Below are 22,384 nucleotides of genomic sequence, written 5' to 3'. Positions count from 1 at the left end.
CAGACTGTACAGCCCAGAGTGTCTCCTCCTACAGCCCCAACACACAGCAGATCAGGGGCAGGAGAGAGAGAGAGACTGTAGATCAGACTGGACAGCCCAGAGTGTCTCCTCCTACAGCCCCAACACACAGCAGCTCAGGGGCAGGAGAGAGAGAGAGACTGTAGATCAGACTGTACAGCCCAGAGTGTCTCCTCCTACAGCTCCAACACACAGCAGATCAGGGGCAGGAGAGAGAGAGAGACTGTAGATCAGACTAAGGGAAGATCGCCCCCCCCAAACTAGTCTCCCAGCTTACACCCACTCACAGCACAGAACCGGTTCCCCCCACTCCCACTCCCACCCCCACCCTGGCCCGGCCCCCCACAGAGCCGGACCGCCGCGCTCCGCCCGGAGCGGGCCAGAGAGGCACAGCACAAAATCAAACAACGGCAACAAAGGAACATTTTAATACGGGCGGGAGGAGAGCTACCAGGCGAGAGAATCAGTGCGGAGGTCGTTTTTGTTTTACATTCTCCGTCCGAGAGAGGATCCCAGCGGCTGCCACCCCCCCCCCCCCAGCCAGAGGAGGAGGAGGAGGAACACTGCCGGGAAGAAGAGACGACCGGTCACACCTCGGCCAATCAGGGCGCGGGGGGGGGCGCGATTGGCGGGGCGGTCGTCCAACGGCGAGCCAGGGTGGCGGGGAGGGGGGCGGGACAAGAAGCGCGCACACCGCTACAACCCAATGGGGGAAGAGGGGGGGGGGGGGAAAATGACGGACAGATATTCCGGCCAATGGCAGAGTGGCAGGGGGGCTGGAGGGGTCTCGGATCAGCAGGCTGTATTCGGGAGTCCCGTGAGAGTGGGGGGTGCAGTTTAAAAAAAAAAAAAAACGACAACACTGTGCGAGTGTGTACCCCCCGAAAAAAAACCAACACCAGCAGAAGCTCGGATCTCAACTGCATGCGACTGAGTCACGACTGGGGGGCGGGGGGGGGGCGGCGGCGGGAGCCGCGGGCCAGCCTGGCCGATGGGGGGGCGCGTCAGGAGTCGGGGGAGAAGGCCCGGTGGGCGCTGGGGAAGCGCGCTGGCGTGCTGTAGTCCGGGTCCTCCTGCAGGCGCTTCTGGATGTTGGACTTGACCTGCGGAGGCAGAGAGAGGGGCGGGCGGTCAGGGTCGGGGGGGGGCGGACTGGACCGCGCGCCGGGCTGGACTGGGAACCGGGCTGCGCTGGACTCTGGACTGGACTGCACTGGACTGGACTGGACTGGACTGCAAACTGGACTGGACTGGGAACCGGGCTGCGCTGGACTCTGGACTGGACTGGACTGGGAACCGGGCTGCGCTGGACTCTGGACTGGACTGCACTGGACTGGACTGAGAACCGGGCTGCGCTGGACTCTGGACTGCACTGCACTGGACTGGACTGCACTGGACCAGACTTGACTGGACTGGACTGCACTGCAAACTGGACGGCACTGCAAACTGGACGGCACTGCAAACTGGACTGCAAACTGGACTGCAAACTGGACTGGGAACCGGGCTGTGCTGGACTCTGGACTGGACTGGACTGGACTGGACTGGACTGGGAACCGGGCTGCGCTGGACTCTGGACTGGACTGCGAACCGGGCTGCGCTGGACTCTGGACTGGACTGCACTGGACTGGACTGCACTGCACTGCACTGCACTGGACTGCAAACTGGACTGGACTGGGAACCGGGCTGTGCTGGACTCTGGACTGGACTGGACTGGACTGGACTGGGAACCAGGCTGCGCTGGACTCTAGACTGGACTGCACTTGACTGGACTGCGAACCGGGCTGCGCTGGACTCTGGACTGCACTGCACTGGACTGGACTGCACTGGACTGGACTGCGAACTGGACTGCGAACTGGACTGCGAACTGGACTGGACTGCGAAACAGACTGGATTCTGAACCGGACTTGACTGGACTGGACTGCGAACCGGACTGCACTGGACTGCGAACCGGACTGGATTCTGAACCGGACTTGACTGGACTGCACTGGAAAGAACTGGACTGCACCGGACTCTGAGAACTGGACTGGACTGCACTGGACCCTGAACCAGACTGCACTGGACCCTGAAACGGACTGGACTGCACTGCACCAGACTGGACTGTAAAACGGACTGCACTGGACCCTGAACCAGACTGCACTGGACCCTGAACCAGACTGGACTGTGAACCGGACTGCACTGGACTGCACTGGACCCTGAACCGGACTGGACTGGACCCTGAACCATACTGGACTGTGAACCGGACTGCACTGGACCCTGAACCGGACTGGACTGGACCCTGAACCGGAGCGGACCCCCACCTGCTCGACGTACGCCTCCTGCAGCTCCGGCCCGTCCAGCTCGGCCTGCAGGCTCTCGGCGCTGGTGACGGGCTTGGCGCCCACGGTCCGGGCGGCCCGCGTCACGGCCTCCGACAGGGACAGGTAGGGGCCCTCGCTCTGCACCGTCTGCAGGACAGGACGGGACGGGACGGGATGGGGGCTGTGAGCGACCGGACCGGCTCTGTGGACCTTGTCTGCCTGAGCAGCACCGCAGCTCATCGGGCTGGCCAACAGAGCTCGTTGAACCCAGAGAGAGACAGGACACACACGACACGCAGAGACAGGGGACAGGACACACACGACACACAGAGACAGGGGACACACACACATACAGAGACAGGGGACAGGACACACACGACACACAGAGACAGGGGACACACACACATACAGAGACAGGGGACAGGACACACACGACACGCAGAGACAGGGGACAGGACACACACGACACACAGAGACAGGGGACAGGACACACACGACACACAGAGAGAGACAGGACACACACGACACACATACAGAGACAGGACACACACGACACACAGAGACAGGGACAGGACACACAGGACACACAGAGACAGGGACAGGACACACACGACACACAGAGACAGGGGACAGGACACACACGACACACAGAGACAGGGGACAGGACACACACGACACACAGAGACAGGGGACACACACACATACAGAGACAGGGGACAGGACACACACGACACACAGAGACAGAGACAGGACACACAGAGACAGGGGACAGGACACACAGAGACAGGGGACAGGACACACACGACACACAGAGACAGGGGACACACGCACACACACACATACAGAGTCAGGGAACACACTGGGGTCATACACACACAGGAGACACGCACTGAGATGGGGACGCACTGGGGACACACACTGAGACAGGGGACACACACACACATACAGAGTCAGGGGACACACTGGGGTCATACACACACAGGAGACACGCACTGAGATGGGGACGCACTGGGGACACACACTGAGACAGGTGTCATACACACACAGGAGACACGCACTGAGATGGGGACGCACAGGGGACACACACACATACAGAGTCAGGGGACACACTGGGGATGCACACAGAGTCAGGGGACACACACAGAGACAGGGGACACTGGGGACGCACACAGCGAGAGAAAGGGGGTCTCACCTTCCTGCGCTTGGCTGGCATCCCGCTGAGGTAGGCGTCGCTGAGGGGCGGCTGGGACTTCATCTTCCTCTGAGTCTGCAGGTCCTGTCTCATGATGGGCACCCACTCCTGAGAGAGAGAGAGAGAGGGAGGGAGGAGAGAGGGGTTAAGGTGAAACACAGGTGCTGATGGACTACACACGGCACCTGCACAGAGAGACGGCTCCACGCGCGCGTGTGGGTGGGGGTGGGGCTGGGCGGGTTCGAGTCTCACCGGCGGCACAGCCGCGGCCCAGGGCTCTCCCTCCGGCTCCTCCCTCTGCGCCGCCGCGGCGACCGTCTCCCCCGACGACGCCATGGCCTCCTCCGCAGTAGTGGCCGGAGTGGGTGAGGCAGAGGAGGACTCCTCCATCTGGACAGAGGAATGGAGGGGATGGGGGGGGGGGGGATGGTCACTCTCGGGGGGTCTCAGCCCGTACCTCCTGTGCTTTCACTGACCGGTGCGACTGGCCCCTCTGTCCACACAGCAGTCAGTGCGCCAGCGTGCGTGTGTGTGTGTGTTCACGTGAGCGCCAGTGTGAGTGTGACCACGTGAGCATGCAGGGGAGCGCCAGTGTGCACGAGACACAGCGCCAGTGTGAGTGTGACCTCGTGAGCATGCAGGGGAGCACCAGTGCGCACGAGACACAGCACCAGTGTGAGTGTGACCACGTGAGCATGCAGGGGAGCGCCAGCGTGCACGAGACACAGCGCCAGTGTGAGTGTGACCACGTGAGCATGCAGGGGAGCACCAGCGTGCACGAGACATAGCGCCAGTGTGAGTGTGACCACGTGAGCATGCAGGAGAGCACCAGCGTGCACGAGACACAGCGCCAGTGTGAGTGTGACCACGTGAGCATGCAGGGGAGCACCAGCGTGCACGAGACACAGCACCAGTGTGAGTGTGACCACGTGAGCATGCAGGGGAGCACCAGCGTGCACGAGACATAGCGCCAGTGTGAGTGTGACCACGTGAGCATGCAGGGGAGCACCAGTGTGCACGAGACACAGCACCAGTGTGAGTGTGACCACGTGAGCATGCAGGGGAGCGCCAGTGTGCACGAGACACTGCACCAGTGTGAGTGTGACCACGTGAGCATGCAGGGGAGCGCCAGCGTGCACGAGACATAGCGCCAGTGTGAGTGTGACCTCGTGAGCATGCAGGAGAGCACCAGTGTGCACGAGACACAGCACCAGTGTGAGTGTGACCTCGTGAGCATCCAGGAGAGCACCACCGTGCACGAGACATAGCGCCAGTGTGAGAGTGACCACATGAGCATGCAGGGGAGCGCCAGTGTGCACGAGACACAGCACCAGTGTGAGTGTGACCACGTGAGCATGCAGGAGAGCACCAGTGTGCACGAGACAGAGCGCCAGTGTGAGTGTGACCACGTGAGCATGCAGGAGAGCACCAGTGTGCACGAGACACAGCGCCAGTGTGAGTGTGACCACGTGAGCATGCAGGGGAGCGCCAGTGTGCACGAGACACAGCACCAGTGTGAGTGTGACCACGTGAGCATGCAGGAGAGCACCAGTGTGCACGAGACAGAGCGCCAGTGTGAGTGTGACCACGTGAGCATGCAGGAGAGCACCAGTGTGCACGAGACACAGCGCCAGTGTGAGTGTGACCACGTGAGCATGCAGGGGAGCGCCAGTGTGCACGAGACACTGCACCAGTGTGAGTGTGACCACGTGAGCATGCAGGGGAGCGCCAGCGTGCACGAGACATAGCGCCAGTGTGAGTGTGACCTCGTGAGCATGCAGGAGAGCACCAGTGTGCACGAGACAGAGCGCCAGTGTGAGTGTGACCACGTGAGCATGCAGGAGAGCACCAGTGTGCACGAGACACAGCGCCAGTGTGAGTGTGACCACGTGAGCATGCAGGGGAGCGCCAGTGTGCACGAGACACTGCACCAGTGTGAGTGTGACCACGTGAGCATGCAGGGGAGCGCCAGTGTGCACGAGACACAGCACCAGTGTGAGTGTGACCTCGTGAGCATCCAGGAGAGCACCAGCGTGCACGAGACATAGCGCCAGTGTGAGTGTGACCACGTGAGCATGCAGGAGAGCACCAGTGTGCACGAGACAGAGCGCCAGTGTGAGTGTGACCACGTGAGCATGCAGGAGAGCACCAGTGCGCACGAGACACAGCGCCAGTGTGAGTGTGACCATGTGAGCATGCAGGGGAGCACCAGTGCGCACTAGACACAGCGCCAGTGTGAGTGTGACCATGTGAGCAGGCAGGAGAGCACCAGTGTGCACGAGACACAGCGCCAGTGTGAGTGTGACCACGTGAGCATGCAGGGGAGCACCAGTGTGCACGAGACACAGCGCCAGTGTGAGTGTGACCTCGTGAGCATGCAGGGGAGCGCCAGTGTGCACGAGACACAGCGCCAGTGTGAGTGTGACCACGTGAGCATGCAGGAGAGCACCAGTGTGCACGAGACACAGCACCAGTGTGAGTGTGACCACGTGAGCATGCAGGGGAGCGCCAGTGTGCACGAGACACTGCATCAGTGTGAGTGTGACCACGTGAGCATGCAGGGGAGCACCAGCGTGCACGAGACATAGCGCCAGTGTGAGTGTGACCACGTGAGCATGCAGGAGAGCACCAGTGCGCACGAGAGAGAGCGCCAGTGTGAGTGTGACCATGTGAGCAGGCAGGAGAGCACCAGTGTGAACGAGACACAGCGCCAGTGTGCACGAGACACAGCGCCAGTGTGAGTGTGACCACGTGAGCATGCAGGAGAGCACCAGTGTGCACGAGACACAGCGCCAGTGTGAGTGTGACCACGTGAGCATGCAGGAGAGCACCAGTGTGCACGAGACACAGCGCCAGTGTGAGTGTGACCATGTGAGCAGGCAGGAGAGCACCAGTGTGCACGAGACACAGCGCCAGTGTGAGTGTGACCATGTGAGCATGCAGAGGAGCACCAGTGTGCATGAGACAGAGCGCCAGTGTGAGTGTGACCATGTGAGCATGCAGGAGAGCACCAGTGTGCACGAGACACAGCGCCAGTGTGAGTGTGACCTCGTGAGCATGCAGGGGAGCACCAGTGTGCACGAGACACAGCGCCAGTGTGAGTGTGACCACGTGAGCATGCAGGGGAGCACCAGTGCGCACGAGAGAGAGCGCCAGCGTTGTCAGCGTGTGCGCCAACGTAAGTGTGTGTGTGTGTGCGCGCGCGCGTGCAATCGCACAACGGGGTCGGTGCCGCCAGCGCTTCCTTCCTCACCTCTGCGCTCGGGGGCTCCTCTTCAGCCCGCGGCTCTGACACTCGCTCCTCCTCCTCCTCCTGCTCCTGCTGCGCCGCCGCCGGCTCGCTCTGACAACACAGGAGAGAGAGAGAGAGAGACGTCACCGCTGACCACTGACCCCTCACCTCTGACCCCGCTCTAAGGAGAACCCGCCCCCGGCGCGGCGCGGGACGTACCTGCGTGTACCGGACGTAGGGCAGGACCTGCTCCTCGGTCACCGGCATGTGCTCCAGGATGACCTGCAGCCGCATGGCCATCATGGTGGTCAGCCAGTTGACCAGGGAGGGGTTGACCTCCGCAGACATCCTCCTCTGAGACAGAGAGAGAGTGACAGAGGGACACCGTGACAATACAGAAATAACTGACCGACTGACCGGTTACTGCTGACAGCCCATAGAGAGAGAGGTGAACACACTGACCACTGACTAGAACCTACAGAGAGAGAGAGGTGGACACACTGAACGGTTACTACTGGTTGCCCCCACAGAAAGGTGGACACACTGACTTCTGACCGCCCTCAGAGAGAGAGGTGGACACACTGACCACTGACTAGAGCCTACAGAGAGAGAGAAGAGGTGGACACACTGACTAGAGCCTACAGAGAGAGGGAAGAGGTGGACACACTGACTAGAGCCTACAGAGAGAGAGAAGAGGTGGACACACTGACTAGAGCCTACAGAGAGAGAGAAGAGGTGGACACACTGACTAGAGCCTACAGAGAGAGGGAAGAGGTGGACACACTGACTAGAGCCTACAGAGAGAGGGAAGAGGTGGACACACCGCCCCCTGACTAGAGCCTACACAGAGAGAGAAGAGGTGGACACACTGACTAGAGCCTACAGAGAGAGAGAGAGAGAGAGAGAGAGAGAGAGAGAGAGAGAGAGAGAGAGAGAGAGAGAGAGGTGGACACGCCGCCCCCCCGCCCGTGGCCCACAGACACCAGAGAGACTCACGATGCGGTGGTTGATGACGGCCGTCAGCGCGCTCTGCTCCCCCCGCAGGCAGTACAGGTTCAGGGCCAGACACTCGAACAGGCCCTGGTTGCACAGCTCCAGCAGCCGCTGGCCGAACGTCTGGTCTGGGGTGGACAGAGGGGTCAGGGGTCAGGGGTCAGGGGCGAAAATAATCCTGATGAGCTCCACAGCAAAGAGAACAGCGCAGCTCGCAGGCTCCCAGAAGAAATACCCCCCACCCCCCACCACCTTTCCTTCCGCTGAACAGGAAACCAGACGCTGTTCTGGGATTTGGCAGAACTGCATGGTGGGAAGGCGTGAACCGGCAGGCCCCGACTGGCCAGTCGGGACAGCGAGCGCCGCGGCACTGGCGTATCCCTACGCTACATGTCTTCAGGGGGAGACGGGAACTATTTTTTACGCGCCGAATGGAATGCCTTTTGTTGGCAAAAAAAAATAACAGCAGACATTTTGACACCCTTTTACTCCCACTCTCGTCCGTGTGGTAGTTAAACGATAAATGATGTCATCCAGCAGTGTCTGGAGAGGAGCCAGGGTATCGGCTTCAACCACAGGGCTGGGCAGCTTGTTCCCTACCCCCACCACCCTCTGTGTACAGAAGAGCCTCCTGTCCTGACTGGAGGAGCTCACCCAGCTGTGTCTGGAGAGAAGTCAAGGGTATCGGCTTCAACCACAGGGCTGGGCAGCTTGTTCCCCACCCCCACCCCTCTCTGTGTACAGAAGAGCCTCCTGTCCTGACTGGAGGAGCTCACCCAGCTGTGTCTGGAGAGAAGCCAGGGTATCGGCTTCAACCACAGGGCCGGGCAGCTTGTTCCCCACCCCCACCCCTCTCTGTGTAAAGAAGAAGGGAGAGAGAGAGGGGGGGAGACTCCTCACCTGTGCTGCGCAGGATGTGAGTGGCGATGCGGATGAACTGCTCTGTCAGGAACTCCACGTTGGTCTGAGTGATGTTCACTCCCTCCCGGACGCTGACTGTGGACTGGAGAGAAACCAGGAGCACGCCAGAGGACAGGAGACACGGTGAGAGAGAGGAGAACACAGAGGACCCCTCACTCAAACACACACAACAGGACAGGAGACACAGTGAGAGAGAGGAGATCACAGAGGACCCCTCAGTCACAAACGCACACAACAGAGACAGGAGACACCGTGAGAGAGAGAGGAGATCACAGAGAATCCCTCAGTAATAAACACACAACAGGACAGGAGACACAGTGAGAGAGAGGAGATCACAGAGGACCCCTCACTCAAACACACACAACAGGACAGGAGACACAGTGAGAGAGAGGAGATCACAGAGAATCCCTCAGTCATAAATACACACAACAGGACAGGAGACACAGTGAGAGGGAGGAGAGCACAGAGGATCCCTCAGTCATAAACACACACAACAGGACAGGAGACACAGTGAGAGGGAGGAGAGCACAGAGGACCCCTCAGTCATAAACACACACAACAGAGACAGGAGACACCGTGAGAGAGAGATCACAGAGGACCCCTCAGTCACAAACACACACAACAGAGACAGGAGACACCGTGAGAGAGAGATCACAGAGGACCCCTCAGTCATAAACACACACAACAGAGACAGGAGACACAGTGAGAGGGAGGAGAGCACAGAGGACCCCTCAGTCACAAACACACACAACAGAGACAGGAGACACAGTGAGAGAGAGATCACAGAGGACCCCTCAGTCACAAACGCACACAACAGAGACAGGAGACACCGTGAGAGAGAGAGGAGAGCACAGAGAATCCCTCAGTAATAAACACACAACAGGACAGGAGACACAGTGAGAGAGAGGAGATCACAGAGGACCCCTCACTCAAACACACACAACAGGACAGGAGACAGTGAGAGAGAGATCACAGAGGACCCCTCAGTCACAAACGCACACAACAGAGACAGGAGACACCGTGAGAGAGAGAGGAGAGCACAGAGAATCCCTCAGTAATAAACACACAACAGGACAGGAGACACAGTGAGAGGGAGGAGAGCACAGAGGACCCCTCAGTCACAAACGCACACAACAGAGACAGGAGACACCGTGAGAGAGAGGAGAGATGGCCTTACGAAGCTCTCGGTGATGTACTCCTCCAGCCTGTGAATGAGGTCCTCGGCAGCAGCCTGCAGGAAATCAATCAATCATCTTAAAGAGCAGCTCTCCCTCTGCCAGCAAGTCCACAACAGAGACAGGGAGAGCCGGAGACAGGGAGGCAGAGAGCCGGGCTCAGGGGGACATGCCAGCAAAGCCTCTGGAACTGGACTGAGAGGCAGAGACAGGCCCGGGCCCAGACAGCAAGACGGATGAACAGAGACAGGCCCAGAGAGAGAGAGACAGGCCTCGGCAGGGAGAGAGAGACAGGCGAGAGAGAAAGAGAGAGAGAGAAGGGCACAGGAGCAGAGAGAGAGAGAGAGAGAGAGAGAGAGAGAGAGAGAGAGAGAGACGGGCAAGAGAAAGAGACAGGGGCACAGGAGCAGAGAGAGACAGGGGCACAGGAGCAGAGAGAGAGAGAGACAGGGGCACAGGAGCAGAGAGAGAGAGAGAGAGAGACGGGCAAGAGAAAGAGACAGGGGCACAGGAGCAGAGAGAGAGAGAGAGAGAGAGAGAGACGGGCAAGAGAAAGAGACAGGGGCACAGGAGCAGAGAGAGACAGGGGCACAGGAGCAGAGAGAGAGAGAGAGGGTCCCAATCCTACTGGGAGAGGGAGGAGGGAACTCAGTTGAACTGGCAGCCCAGTATGTGATCTCCTGTCACAGCCTGAGGAACAGTGAGTCTGTCTCCCAATAATGCTCCAGCCGCCTACAGAATATGTCAATATTGTATAATATGTCTTTGTTGTAAATGTCTGTAATATGTCTGTAGATTTTATTTTACTTCTATTTTTGTTTTGTTTCATGTAAATATCATTACTTTCATTTGCTTTGGCAACACTGATTGTACCCATCGGTCATGCTAATAAAGCACCTTGAATTGAATTGAATTGAGAGAGAGAGAGAGAGAGAGAGAGAGAGAGAGAGAGAGAGAGAGGGTCAATACAGACACACCGCACTGAGAGAGAGAGAGAGAGAGAGAGAGAGAGAGAGAGGGGTCAATACAGACACACCGCACTGAGAGAGAGAGAGAGAGAGAGAGAGAGAGGGGTCAATACAGACACACCGCACTGAGAGAGAGAGAGAGAGAGAGAGAGAGAGAGAGAGTTCAATTCAATTCACAGAGAGACACAGCCTGAGGAACAGTGAGTCTGTCTCCCAATAATGCTCCAGCCGCCTACAGAATATGTCAATATTTTATAATATGTCTTTGTTGTAAATGTCTGTAATATGTCTGTAGATTTTATTTTACTTCTATTTTTGTTTCATGTAAATATCATTACTTTCATTTGCTTTGGCAACACTGATTGTACCCATCGGTCATGCTAATAAAGCACCTTGAATTGAATTGAATTGAATTGAGAGAGAGAGAGAGAGACGGGCAAGAGAAAGAGACAGGGGCACAGGAGCAGAGAGAGACAGGGGCACAGGAGCAGAGAGAGAGAGAGACAGGGGCACAGGAGCAGAGAGAGAGAGAGAGAGAGAGAGACGGGCAAGAGAAAGAGACAGGGGCACAGGAGCAGAGAGAGACAGGGGCACAGGAGCAGAGAGAGAGAGAGACAGGGGCACAGGAGCAGAGAGAGAGAGAGAGAGAGGCACAGGAGCAGAGAGAGAGAGAGAGAGAGAGAGAGAGAGAGAGAGAGAGAGAGAGAGAGACGGGCAAGAGAAAGAGACAGGGGCACAGGAGCAGAGAGAGACAGGGGCACAGGAGCAGAGAGAGAGACAGGCAAGGCAGAGAGCACCATCTCGCCGGTCTGCCCCTGCGCGGTCAGTCTGCCCCCCTGCCCTGCCCTGCCCTGCCCTGCCCTCCCGCTGGCGCCAAGGCCACCCTCCGCCCACGCGGCCCCCAGAGAGCGAGCCGGGCCGAGCCGGGCCGAGCCAGCACGCCGGCGCCCCCCCCGCGCTCACCCGGATGTTGGCGTCGGTGGGCTCGCGGCCCTGCAGGTACTGCTCGGTGAAGAAGGCCCGCAGCTGGGGCTGGATCCGGCCCAGGGGCTGGTGCTGCCCGTGCAGCAGCATCACCATGTCCACCATGGAGAAGCGCTGGCAGATCAGGGACAGCAGGTCGCCGAAGAAGCCTGAGAGGGGGAGAGGGGGGGGGGGGCTGAGCGAGGCTGGGCGACTCGTTCCCCACCCCCGCCCCCCTCTGTGTACAGTAGAGTCTCCTGTCCTGACTGGAGGAGCTCACCCAGCTGCGTCTGGAGAGAAGCCAGGGTATCAGCTTTGTTCCACACCCCCACCACTCTCTGTGTACAGAAGAGCCTCCTGTCCTGACTGGAGGAGCTCACCCAGCTGTGTCTGGAGAGAAGCCAGGGTATCGGCTTCAACCACACAGCTGGGCAGCTTGTTCCCCACCCCCACCCCCCTCTGTGTACCAGCGGTCCGTACCCACAGCAGCCCCAGAGCCGGGCTCGAAGATGTTGCTGGTCTGGGAGAGCCGCTGGATGAAGTCGGCGATGCTCTCGCTGCTGCCCTGCGGGGAGCCCAGGGACCCCATCATGGAGGACAGCACCCCCTGCACGATGCCCGTGAAGAACTCGGGGCTCAGGGACTCCCCGCCCTGCGCCTGCGCCTGTGGGGGGCTGGCGGGGGGCGGCGGCGGCTGAGGCTGAGGAGGCTGATGACGAAGATCAGAGGGCTGGGAGGGGGGAGGAGGAGGAGGAGGAGGAGGGAAGACTGGCTGAGCAGCCTGTGGAGAGAGAGAGAGGGAGAAAGAGGGGGTCACCCCTGTCCCTCCCTCCCCCGAGGTTTAGGGGCGACCCCACCTCCCGCCTGTACCCCCCAGCACTGACCTGGATGAAGTCCGCCACCCCCTGGATGAAGGCGGGGACCCCCGGCATGGTGATGGTGATGGACGGGGGGCTGGCGCCCCCGACTCCTCCTCCTCCTCCTCCTCCTCCTACGCCTCCCGTGACCCCCCCGGGGGGGGCGCCCGTCGTCGTCGTCGTCGTCGTCGTGGCCGCCCCCCCGAGGAGGGAGCCCAGCAGCTGGGCCAGGTTGGGCTGGGGAGGGGCGGAGTCCGGGCCGAGGGGCGGGGCCGGGGGCGGGGCCTGGTCGGCGGGGGCGGGGCCGGGGGCGGCGGCCGAGGAAGAGGAGGCAGGGGCAGGCGTGGGGGTGGGAGGAGGGGGGGCCTCGGAGAACGCGAAGGAGGAGGAGGAGGAGGAGGAGCTGGAGGAAGAGCTGGTGTGCTCGCCGGAAGCAGCTGAGAGGGAAACAGAGGACAGACGTTACTGGACACAGTCGTGCTCTCCCTGGGGGGACCCCAGCAGCCTCTCGCACGCGCGAAACACCTCCTCTCTCCGGTACTCACACACGGGGGGGGGGGGGGGGGGGGGGCACAGGAGAGGCCCGCGTTCGGGGTCCGTCCTGCCCACCGACGTCCCTACGTGCTCGCCCGGCGTGTCTAACGGGTTCTCGGACGGCACGAAACCTTCGCACGGGGACCACACCGAGAAACTGAAAGGCCACACACAACCCCCTCTCCTGCTCGGAAGCCGTCGTCCCCCCCCACCCCACCCCACCCCAGCTCAAATCAGGAAATCAGAAGCGGATCGAAGTGTATTGATCAAACGCACAACACCGCAGCGTGCGAGCAGCGGCAGCTGCCGCCACTGAAAGGTCTTTTGTGCGAGCTCACAAGAATCACGCAATTAAGGTCACATGATAATAGACGATGATGTAATAGGAACTGAATAAAACTCAGTGTGAATAGAGCTGCGATCTGTCCAGGGGGTGTGCGGTACGTTATGTCCAAGTTGTGCGGTTATGCTGAACACAGTGAAAACTGTGGGTCCCTGTAGGCATTACAGGTGATCTGCTGAAGGAGCTGCAGGCTGTCTTACTGCCTGGAGGTAGAAGCTGTTCCTTAATCTGTTGGCAGATCTGCCAGGCAGTACCGCCGGCAGTCATTAAGAGAACTGAGGCGAGGAGGTGGGAGCGCCCTCTGGCGGAGAGGAGGGGGACCGTGACCATCAGAGCGCAGTAGAAACGGAATAAAATGAACTCCGCCCGGGCTCACTGTGAATAGAGCTGCGATGTGTCCAGGGGGTGTGCGGTACGTTATGTCCAAGTTGTGCGGTTATGCTGAACACAGTGAAAACAGTGGGTCCCTGTAGGCATTACAGGTGATCTGCTGAAGGAGCTGCAGGTAGGCTGTTCAGCAGTCTTACTGCCTGGAGGTAGAAGCTGATCCGTGATCTGCTGGACTCTGAGCAAATACTTCTTAACTGGAAACAATGACAATCGATCACGATGACCTGCGGTCGAGACGCGGTCGTCCTGAGTAACCGCCAACAGAATTAACAGCGGGATCTGCAGGCGATGAGTCTCGCAATTCACCTTTCAGACGAGGGCCTGGCAACCGTCCCAGCCTGCTCGCAGAATCTGTGTGTTGCCCTGTACCCAGACAGTGGTAGGAGCTGTGAACTCCCGCTGCATCCACGCGCCAAACTCGAACCTTCACGCTGGCTTGAGCTCAGATGCTTCTCCCTCCCTGGACTGAACTGCCATCCTCTGTACCGAACTCCCTGATGGTGAGGGAATGTTTATACCAAACTCCCTGATAAGGAAGGAGTGTTTTAAGTGCTTTCCGAGTCCTGGAGTGTCCTGAGAAAGCTACAGGAGGGGGAGGGTGGAGAGAAACGTGTATATATCAGCTGTGCAGAGCCACGTCCCCTCTGAGCTACTAGAACTACTATGGTCCTTACTGCGGTTCCTTGTGTGCCTACTATAAAGCTTGGCTGGACGAACGGACACTTCAGGTTCGAATCTCTTGGTTTCTACAAGTCCTAAAAATAAACAGAACAACTATACTGTCCACAGCGGGAGTTCACAAACAGTTTAGATCTGAAACCGATTGCTGTAAGGCACCAGGAAGCTGAGGCTCCCACAGAACGATCATCCCACAGGACACAAGGAGAAGTTGGCCAACAGGGGGTTTTTAAATTTAGAAACCGATGACCGATTGGTGGCTGACTGGGGGGGGGGGGGTGCCGGACGGCCGGAGAGCTGGACTCACTCATGTGAACGGGCATCAGCAGCTGTCCCACCAGCCCATTGATCATCTGGGAGAGAGAGGCGTGAGGTATAGAGCCAGCCTGAAGAAGAAACAGAGAGAGGGGTTCATACAGACACACTGACTGGACACTCCAGTACATGAACACTGCACTGAGAGAGAGAGGGGTTCATACAGACACCCTGACTGGACACTCCAGTACATGAACACTGCACTGAGAGAGAGAGGGGTTCATACACACACACTGACTGGACACTCCAGTACATGAACACTGCACTGAGAGAGAGAGGGGTTCATACAGACACACTGACTGGACACTCCAGTACATGAACACTGCACTGAGAGAGAGAGGGGTTCATACAGACACACTGACTGGACACTCCAGTACATGAACACTGCACTGAGAGAGAGAGGGGTTCATACAGACACACTGACTGGACACTCCAGTACATGAACACTGCACTGAGAGAGAGAGGGGTTCACACAGACACCCTGACTGGACACTCCAGTACATGAACACTGCACTGAGAGAGAGAGGGGTTCATACAGACACACTGACTGGACACTCCAGTACATGAACACTGCACTGAGAGAGAGAGGGGTTCATACAGACACACTGACTGGACACTCCAGTACATGAACACTGCACTGAGAGAGAGAGGGGTTCATACACACACACTGACTGGACACTCCAGTACATGAACACTGCACTGAGAGAGAGAGAGGGGTTCACACAGACACACTGACTGGACACTCCAGTACATGAACACTGCACTGAGAGAGAGAGGGGTTCATACAGACACACTGACTGGACACTCCAGTACATGAACACTGCACTGAGAGAGAGAGAGGGGTTCATACAGACACACTGACTGGACACTCCAGTACATGAACACTGCACTGAGAGAGAGAGAGGGGTTCATACAGACACACTGACTGGACACTCCAGTACATTAACACTGCACTGAGAGAGAGAGGGGTTCATACAGACACACTGACTGGACACTCCAGTACATGAACACTGCACTGAGAGAGAGAGAGGGGTTCATACAGACACACTGACTGGACACTCCAGTACATTAACACTGCACTGAGAGAGAGAGGGGTTCATACAGACACACTGACTGGACACTCCAGTACATGAACACTGCACTGAGAGAGAGAGAGGGGTTCATACAGACACACTGACTGGACACTCCAGTACATTAACACTGCACTGAGAGAGAGAGGGGGGTTCATACAGACACACTGACTGGACACTCCAGTACATTAACACTGCACTGAGAAAGATGGGGGGGGGGGGTATTACCTGCATGCCAGCCTGGCCAGGCACTGTTGCTCTCAGGTTGATGGACGGGCCGCGGGGGCCCAGGCTGGGGGGCCGGGGGGCGAAGGAGGGCCGGGTGATGACCACTCTGGCCTGGGCAGGGGGGAAGGGGCCCGCCTGAGGCTGCTGCCCCGGTCCCTGCTGCTGCTGCTGCTGGTGCTGCTGCTGCTGCTGCTGCCCCACCTGGCCAACCCCAGCAGGGACGCCAGCGCCCCCGGCGGCCGCCGTCGCCATGGAGATGGCCTGCTGGGTGATCTGGTGCACGACGGCCTGCATGAACTCCGGGGGCAAGCCGGGGATCTGCATCGAGACACCGCCACCTACAGGCCCGAAGGAATAACTGCACTTAAGCTCAGTCCCACACAGGAAAGGACATATTTCCTTTACTCCATGATTAACACTTCCTGTTCATCTGTACTCATCTCACTGTGGTAGTTCTGCAGACACACACACTGACCCCTCCAGGACCAGGACTGGACAGCCCTGCTTTAAAGACCCCTGGAGACTCTGCAGACACACACACTGACCCCTCCAGGACCAGGACTGGACAGCCCTGCTTTAAAAACCCCTGGAGACTCTGCAGACACACACACTGACCCCTCCAGGACCAGGACTGGACAGCCCTGCTTTAAAGACCCCTGGAGACTCTGCAGACACACACACACTGACCCCTCCAGGACCAGGACTGGACAGCCCTGCTTTAAAGACCCCTGGAGACTCTGCAGACACACACACACACTGACCCCTCCAGGACCAGGACTGGACAGCCCTGCTTTAAAGACCCCTGGAGACTCTGCAGACACACACACACACACTGACCCCTCCAGGACCAGGACTGTTAATACCGGCGGCGTACTGACCAGAACTCTGTCCAGGGGCTGGAGCAGAGCCAGAACCGGGCGTTTGGTTTCCTGCGCCTGAATCTGGGGAGTCAGAGAGATGAAGATAGCGTGAGTGAGAGAGAGAGGGAAAGCACTCCAGAGTGTCAGAGTGAGGGAGAGACCGGGAGTGAGAGACTCAGAGTGAGAGACAGGGAGTGTCACAGGGACAGAGTGAGACAGACTCAGAGTGGGAGACAGGGAGTGTCACAGGGACAGAGTGGGACAGACTCAGAGTGGGAGACAGGGAGTGTCACAGGGACAGAGTGAGAGAGATTCAGAGTGGGAGACAGGGAGTGTCACAGGGACAGAGTGAGACAGACTCAGAGTGGGGGACAGGGAGTGTCACAGGGACAGAGTGAGAGAGATTCAGAGTGGGAGACAGGGAGTGTCACAGGGACAGAGTGAGACAGACTCAGAGTGGGGGACAGGGAGTGTCACAGTGACAGAATGAGAAAGAGACAGTGACAGAGAGACACAGGGATATATAGAGAGAGAGGGAGAGAGGGAGAGAGGGAGAGAGGGAGAGGTGGGGGGTCTTGCTCAGTAGGAAAGCCTGTGACTGCAGATCAAGAGGTCCCCTCTGTCCTCAACCGTCTGTCTCTCAATAATGTTGCTTTTCCGATAATGCTGCCGTGTGTCTGTACTGTAAACGTCTGCAGATGCTATACTGACTCCGTCCGGACCGAGGGCGAGACAGAACGACGCAGAGGCAGAGAGGGGTGGGACGGAGGAGCCACTGGTCCAGAAACACAGCACTCAAGACACTTCACGACATCCAGAATCAAAGAAGAGAAAGAGACTCATGAACAGGCGGAGACAGATCCGGCGGAGCTGACCGTCGATGTTCATCTGCATCATGACCATGGGCTCCATGGTCTGGTGGGTGATGCGGATGACCCTGGGCTGGGCGGCGGGCGGGGCCTGGGCGGAGCCTGGGGCGGGCGGGGGCGGGGCCCCTCCCTGCGAGGCCTGGGTGGGCGGGGCCTGGGCCTGGGGCCCGCCCCCGGGCTGGTCGGTGGGAGTGGCGGGGGGCGGGGCTCCGGGGGCCGTCTGCCCCTCCCCTGCCTGGCGCCCATTGGCCGTCATGGTAACCGTGGTCCCCAGGTTTATCTGCGGGAGGCAGGGGACACGATGACGATGATGATACTTCCTCCCTCTCCCCTGTCCGCCCCCCTGAGGGTCACGAACACCCCCGACCAGAACGAGGATATGGCGCGGCGGCGGCTCACCTGGATGGGGATGTTGGGCAGGCCGCCGGGCTGCAGGACCACGGGGGACATGTAGTGGGCCATGGGCCGCACCACGTGCAGGTGGCGGGGGGGGCCGGACGACAGGTTGCAGCGCAGGTCGCTGAGGGACACCAGGGCATTGCCCAGCAGGCGCAGGGCCTCCCCCACCAGGTTGAGAGTGCGCTGGTCCTCCTCGCGCTCCTGAGTCTGTGCGGGGGGGGGAGGGAGAGACAGGGGGGTCACTGGCTGACTGGACACCAGCAGGGCGTCTAGCTTAGGACCAGGGAGAACGAGACAAACTCTTCTCCCGGGTGTGAACCTGTACTGACACAGAAACCGAACCGGTTTCACTCTTCTCCCGGGTGTGACCCTGCACCGACACAGAAACCGAACCGGTTTCACTCTTCTCCCGGGTGTGAACCTGCACTGACACAGAAACCGAACCGGTTTCACTCTTCTCCCGGGTGTGACCCTGCACCGACACAGAAACCGAACCGGTTTCACTCTTCTCCCGGGTGTGAACCTGCACTGACACAGAAACCGAACCGGATTCACTCTTCTCCCGGGTGCGAACCTGCACCGACACAGAAACCGAACCGGTTTCACTCTTCTCCCGGGTGCGAACCTGCACTGACACAGAAACCGAAGCGGATTCACTCTTCTCCCGGGTGTGAACCTGCACTGACACACAAACCGAACCGGATTCACTCTTCTCCCCGGGTGTGAACCTGCACTGACACAGAAACCGAACCGGTTTCACTCTTCTCCCGTATTGTGAACCTGTACTGACACAGAAACCGAACCAGATTCACTCTTCTCCCCGGTGTGAACCTGTACTGACACAGAAACCGAAGCGGTTTCACTCTTCTTCCGGGTGCGAACCTGCACTGACACAGAAACCGAAGCGGATTCACTCTTCTCCCGGGTGTGAACCTGTACTGACACAGAAACCGAACCGGTTTCACCCTTCTCCCTGGTGTGAACCTGTACTGACACAAAAACCGAACCGGATTCACTCTTCTCCCGGGTGTGAACCTGCACTGACACAGAAACCGAAGCGGTTTCACTCTTCTCCCGGGTGTGAACCTGTACTGACACAGAAACCGAACCGGTTTCACTCTTCTCCCGGGTGTGAACCTGCACTGACACAGAAACCGAAGCGGATTCACTCTTCTCCCGGGTGTGAACCTGTACTGACACAGAAACCGAACCGGTTTCACTCTTCTCCCGGGTGTGACCCTGCACTGACACAGAAACCGAACCGGATTCACTCTTCTCCCGGGTGCGAACCTGCACCGACACAGAAACCGAACCGGTTTCACTCTTCTCCCGGGTGCGAACCTGCACTGACACAGAAACCGAAGCGGATTCACTCTTCTCCCGGGTGTGAACCTGCACTGACACACAAACCGAACCGGATTCACTCTTCTCCCCGGGTGTGAACCTGCACTGACACAGAAACCGAACCGGTTTCACTCTTCTCCCGTATTGTGAACCTGTACTGACACAGAAACCGAACCAGATTCACTCTTCTCCCCGGTGTGAACCTGTACTGACACAGAAACCGAAGCGGTTTCACTCTTCTTCCGGGTGCGAACCTGCACTGACACAGAAACCGAACCGGTTTCACCCTTCTCCCGGGTGTGAACCTGCACTGACACAGAAACCGAACCGGTTTCACCCTTCTCCCGGGTGTGAACCTGCACCGACACAGAAACCGAAGCGGTTTCACTCTTCTCCCGGGTGTGAACCTGCACTGACACAGAAACCGAACCGGATTCACTCTTCTCCCGGGTGTGAACCTGCACTGACACAGAAACCGAAGCGGTTTCACTCTTCTCCCCGGGTGTGAACCTGTTATAACGCGGAAACTTGAACCACAATCGAACCGGTTTCAGTCTGAAAGCACGATTCAGGTTCTGAACAGCCGGAAGCCAACTGATGACCTTTCCACACTGTAACACAGCCACCTGAACCGCTCAGACAAGCCCAATACTGAGCCATGGGGCACACCGAGAGAGAGAGAGAGAGAGAGAGAGACAGAGAGACAGAGAGACAGAGAGACAGAGAGACAGAGAGACAGAGAGAGACAGAGAGAGACAGAGAGAGACAGAGAGAGAGAGACGCTTACGTTGTTGTTGTAGTCGGCGCTGGTGGCGGAGCCCAGGATCTGGTGAGCACGCTGGACGAAGGGTTGCAGCCTGTCCTCCACTCTACGTAACTCGCTCAGCACCTCCACAAACTCTCCTGGGGAAGGATGACTGAGAGAGAGACAGAGAGAGAAGGGTTCATACAGACACACTGACTGGACACTCCAGTACATGAACACTGCACTGAGAGAGAGAGAGGGGTTCATACAGACACACTGACTGGACACTCCAGTACATGAACACTGCACTGAGAGAGAGAGGGGTTCATACAGACACCCTGACTGGACACTCCAGTACATGAACACTGCACTGAGAGAGAGAGGGGTTCATACAGACACACTGACTGGACACTCCAGTACATGAACACTGCACTGAGAGAGAGAGGGGTTCATACAGACACACTGACTGGACACTCCAGTACATGAACACTGCACTGAGAGAGAGAGGGGTTCATACAGACACACTGACTGGACACTCCAGTACATGAACACTGCACTGAGAGAGAGAGGGGTTCATACAGACACACTGACTGGACACTCCAGTACATTAACACTGCACTGAGAGAGAGAGGGGTTCATACAGACACACTGACTGGACACTCCAGTACATGAACACTGCACTGAGAGAGAGAGGGGTTCATACAGACACACTGACTGGACACTCCAGCACATGAACACTGCACTGAGAGAGAGAGAGGGGTTCATACACACACACTGACTGGACACTCCAGTACATGAACACTACACTGAGAGAGAGAGGGGTTCATACAGACACACTGACTGGACACTCGTCCAGTACAGACACACTGATGAGCAGTAGGAGGGCGGTACTCGGCCATACTTGGGTCCTGAGTGGGGAGGCCCCTCCGTCTGCGTGGACGAGGTGGCGGAGGAGGGTGGGGGGGAGGTGTCCATGGGCTGGGCCCCTCCCTCGGCGGCCGGGGGCGGGGCCTCGGCGGGGGAGGGCGTGGCCTGGGCGCCGCGGGCCGGCGGGCTGGTCTGGGTCTGGGACGAGGGGTTCTCTCCGGACTGGGGCTCCTGGGCCGCTCCCCCGGGGTGACCCTGAGGCAGCGGGAGAGGAGAGAGGCGAGTGTGAGAGAGAGGAGTGACCAGAGAGGCATCTGCGCTGTGTAGCAGTGAGGGGGGGTCTCTGCACAGGCCAGGTCAGGTACTGCTCTATAATACAGTGTTTTGGGGTGCACCTGTATGCGCTGGGGTTCAGTCTGTGAGCTGGTGCTCAGTACCAGTGCGGTATCACACAGTACTGCAGTGTTTTGGGGTGCTCAGTACCAGTGCGGTATCACACAGTACTGCAGTGTTTTGGGGTGCTCAGTACCAGTGCGGTATCACACAGTACTGCAGTGTTTTGGGGTGCTCAGTACCAGTGCGGTATCACACTATACCGCAGTGTTTTAGGGTGCTCAGTACCAGTGCGGTATCACACTACACCGCAGTGTTTTGGGGTGCTCAGTACCAGTGCGGTATCACACTATACTGCAGTGTTTTGGTGTGCTCAGTACCAGTGCGGTATCACACTACACTGCAGTGTTTTGGGGTGCTCAGTACCAGTGCGGTATCACACTACACTACAGTGTTTTGGGGTGCTCAGTACCAGTGCGATATCACACTACACTACAGTGTTTTGGGGTGCTCAGTACCAGTGCGGTATCACACTATACCGCAGTGTTTTGGGGTGCTCAGTACCAGTGCGGTCTCACACTATACTGCAGTGTTTTGGGGTGCTCAGTAGCAGTGCGATATCACACTACAGTGCAGTGTTTTGGGGTGCTCAGTACCAGTGCGGTATCACACTACACCGCAGTGTTTTGGGGTGCTCAGTACCAGTGCGGTATCACACTATACCGCAGTGTTTTAGGGTGCTCAGTACCAGTGCGGTATCACACTACACTGCAGTGTTTTGGGGTGCTCAGTA

At 58.4% G+C, this 22,384-nt stretch overlaps 1 protein-coding gene across 2 annotated transcripts in view; it reads right to left on the bottom strand.

The window, feature by feature from the left end:
- Positions 1-430: 430 nt before the first annotated feature.
- Positions 431-22,384, bottom strand: part of LOC148813418 (large proline-rich protein BAG6-like) — a 29,651-nt gene continuing 7,697 nt past the window's right edge. For both annotated transcript variants that reach the window (XM_088908302.1, XM_088908303.1), the window contains exons 8-26: positions 21,293-21,513; positions 20,434-20,563; positions 18,303-18,509; positions 17,910-18,183; positions 17,053-17,115; positions 16,175-16,512; positions 14,869-14,947; positions 12,644-13,053; positions 12,240-12,540; positions 11,760-11,929; positions 9,831-9,884; positions 8,633-8,735; positions 7,736-7,860; positions 6,959-7,093; positions 6,761-6,850; positions 3,760-3,897; positions 3,508-3,615; positions 2,316-2,462; positions 431-1,121 (exon numbers count right to left, since the gene is read on the bottom strand). In XM_088908302.1, the coding sequence (XP_088764428.1) occupies positions 1,023-1,121; positions 2,316-2,462; positions 3,508-3,615; positions 3,760-3,897; positions 6,761-6,850; positions 6,959-7,093; positions 7,736-7,860; positions 8,633-8,735; positions 9,831-9,884; positions 11,760-11,929; positions 12,240-12,540; positions 12,644-13,053; positions 14,869-14,947; positions 16,175-16,512; positions 17,053-17,115; positions 17,910-18,183; positions 18,303-18,509; positions 20,434-20,563; positions 21,293-21,513 (3,192 nt within the window). In that variant the 3' untranslated portion in view covers positions 431-1,022. The remainder of the gene's footprint in view (positions 1,122-2,315; positions 2,463-3,507; positions 3,616-3,759; positions 3,898-6,760; positions 6,851-6,958; positions 7,094-7,735; positions 7,861-8,632; positions 8,736-9,830; positions 9,885-11,759; positions 11,930-12,239; positions 12,541-12,643; positions 13,054-14,868; positions 14,948-16,174; positions 16,513-17,052; positions 17,116-17,909; positions 18,184-18,302; positions 18,510-20,433; positions 20,564-21,292; positions 21,514-22,384) is intronic.

The sequence above is a fragment of the Atractosteus spatula genome (assembly GCF_055471065.1).
Source record: "Atractosteus spatula isolate fAtrSpa1 chromosome 10 unlocalized genomic scaffold, fAtrSpa1.hap1 SUPER_10_unloc_1, whole genome shotgun sequence".
NCBI lineage: Eukaryota > Metazoa > Chordata > Actinopteri > Semionotiformes > Lepisosteidae > Atractosteus > Atractosteus spatula.
Note: the sequence above shows the minus strand (reverse complement) of the source record. Positions and strands in the feature narration are given on the sequence as shown.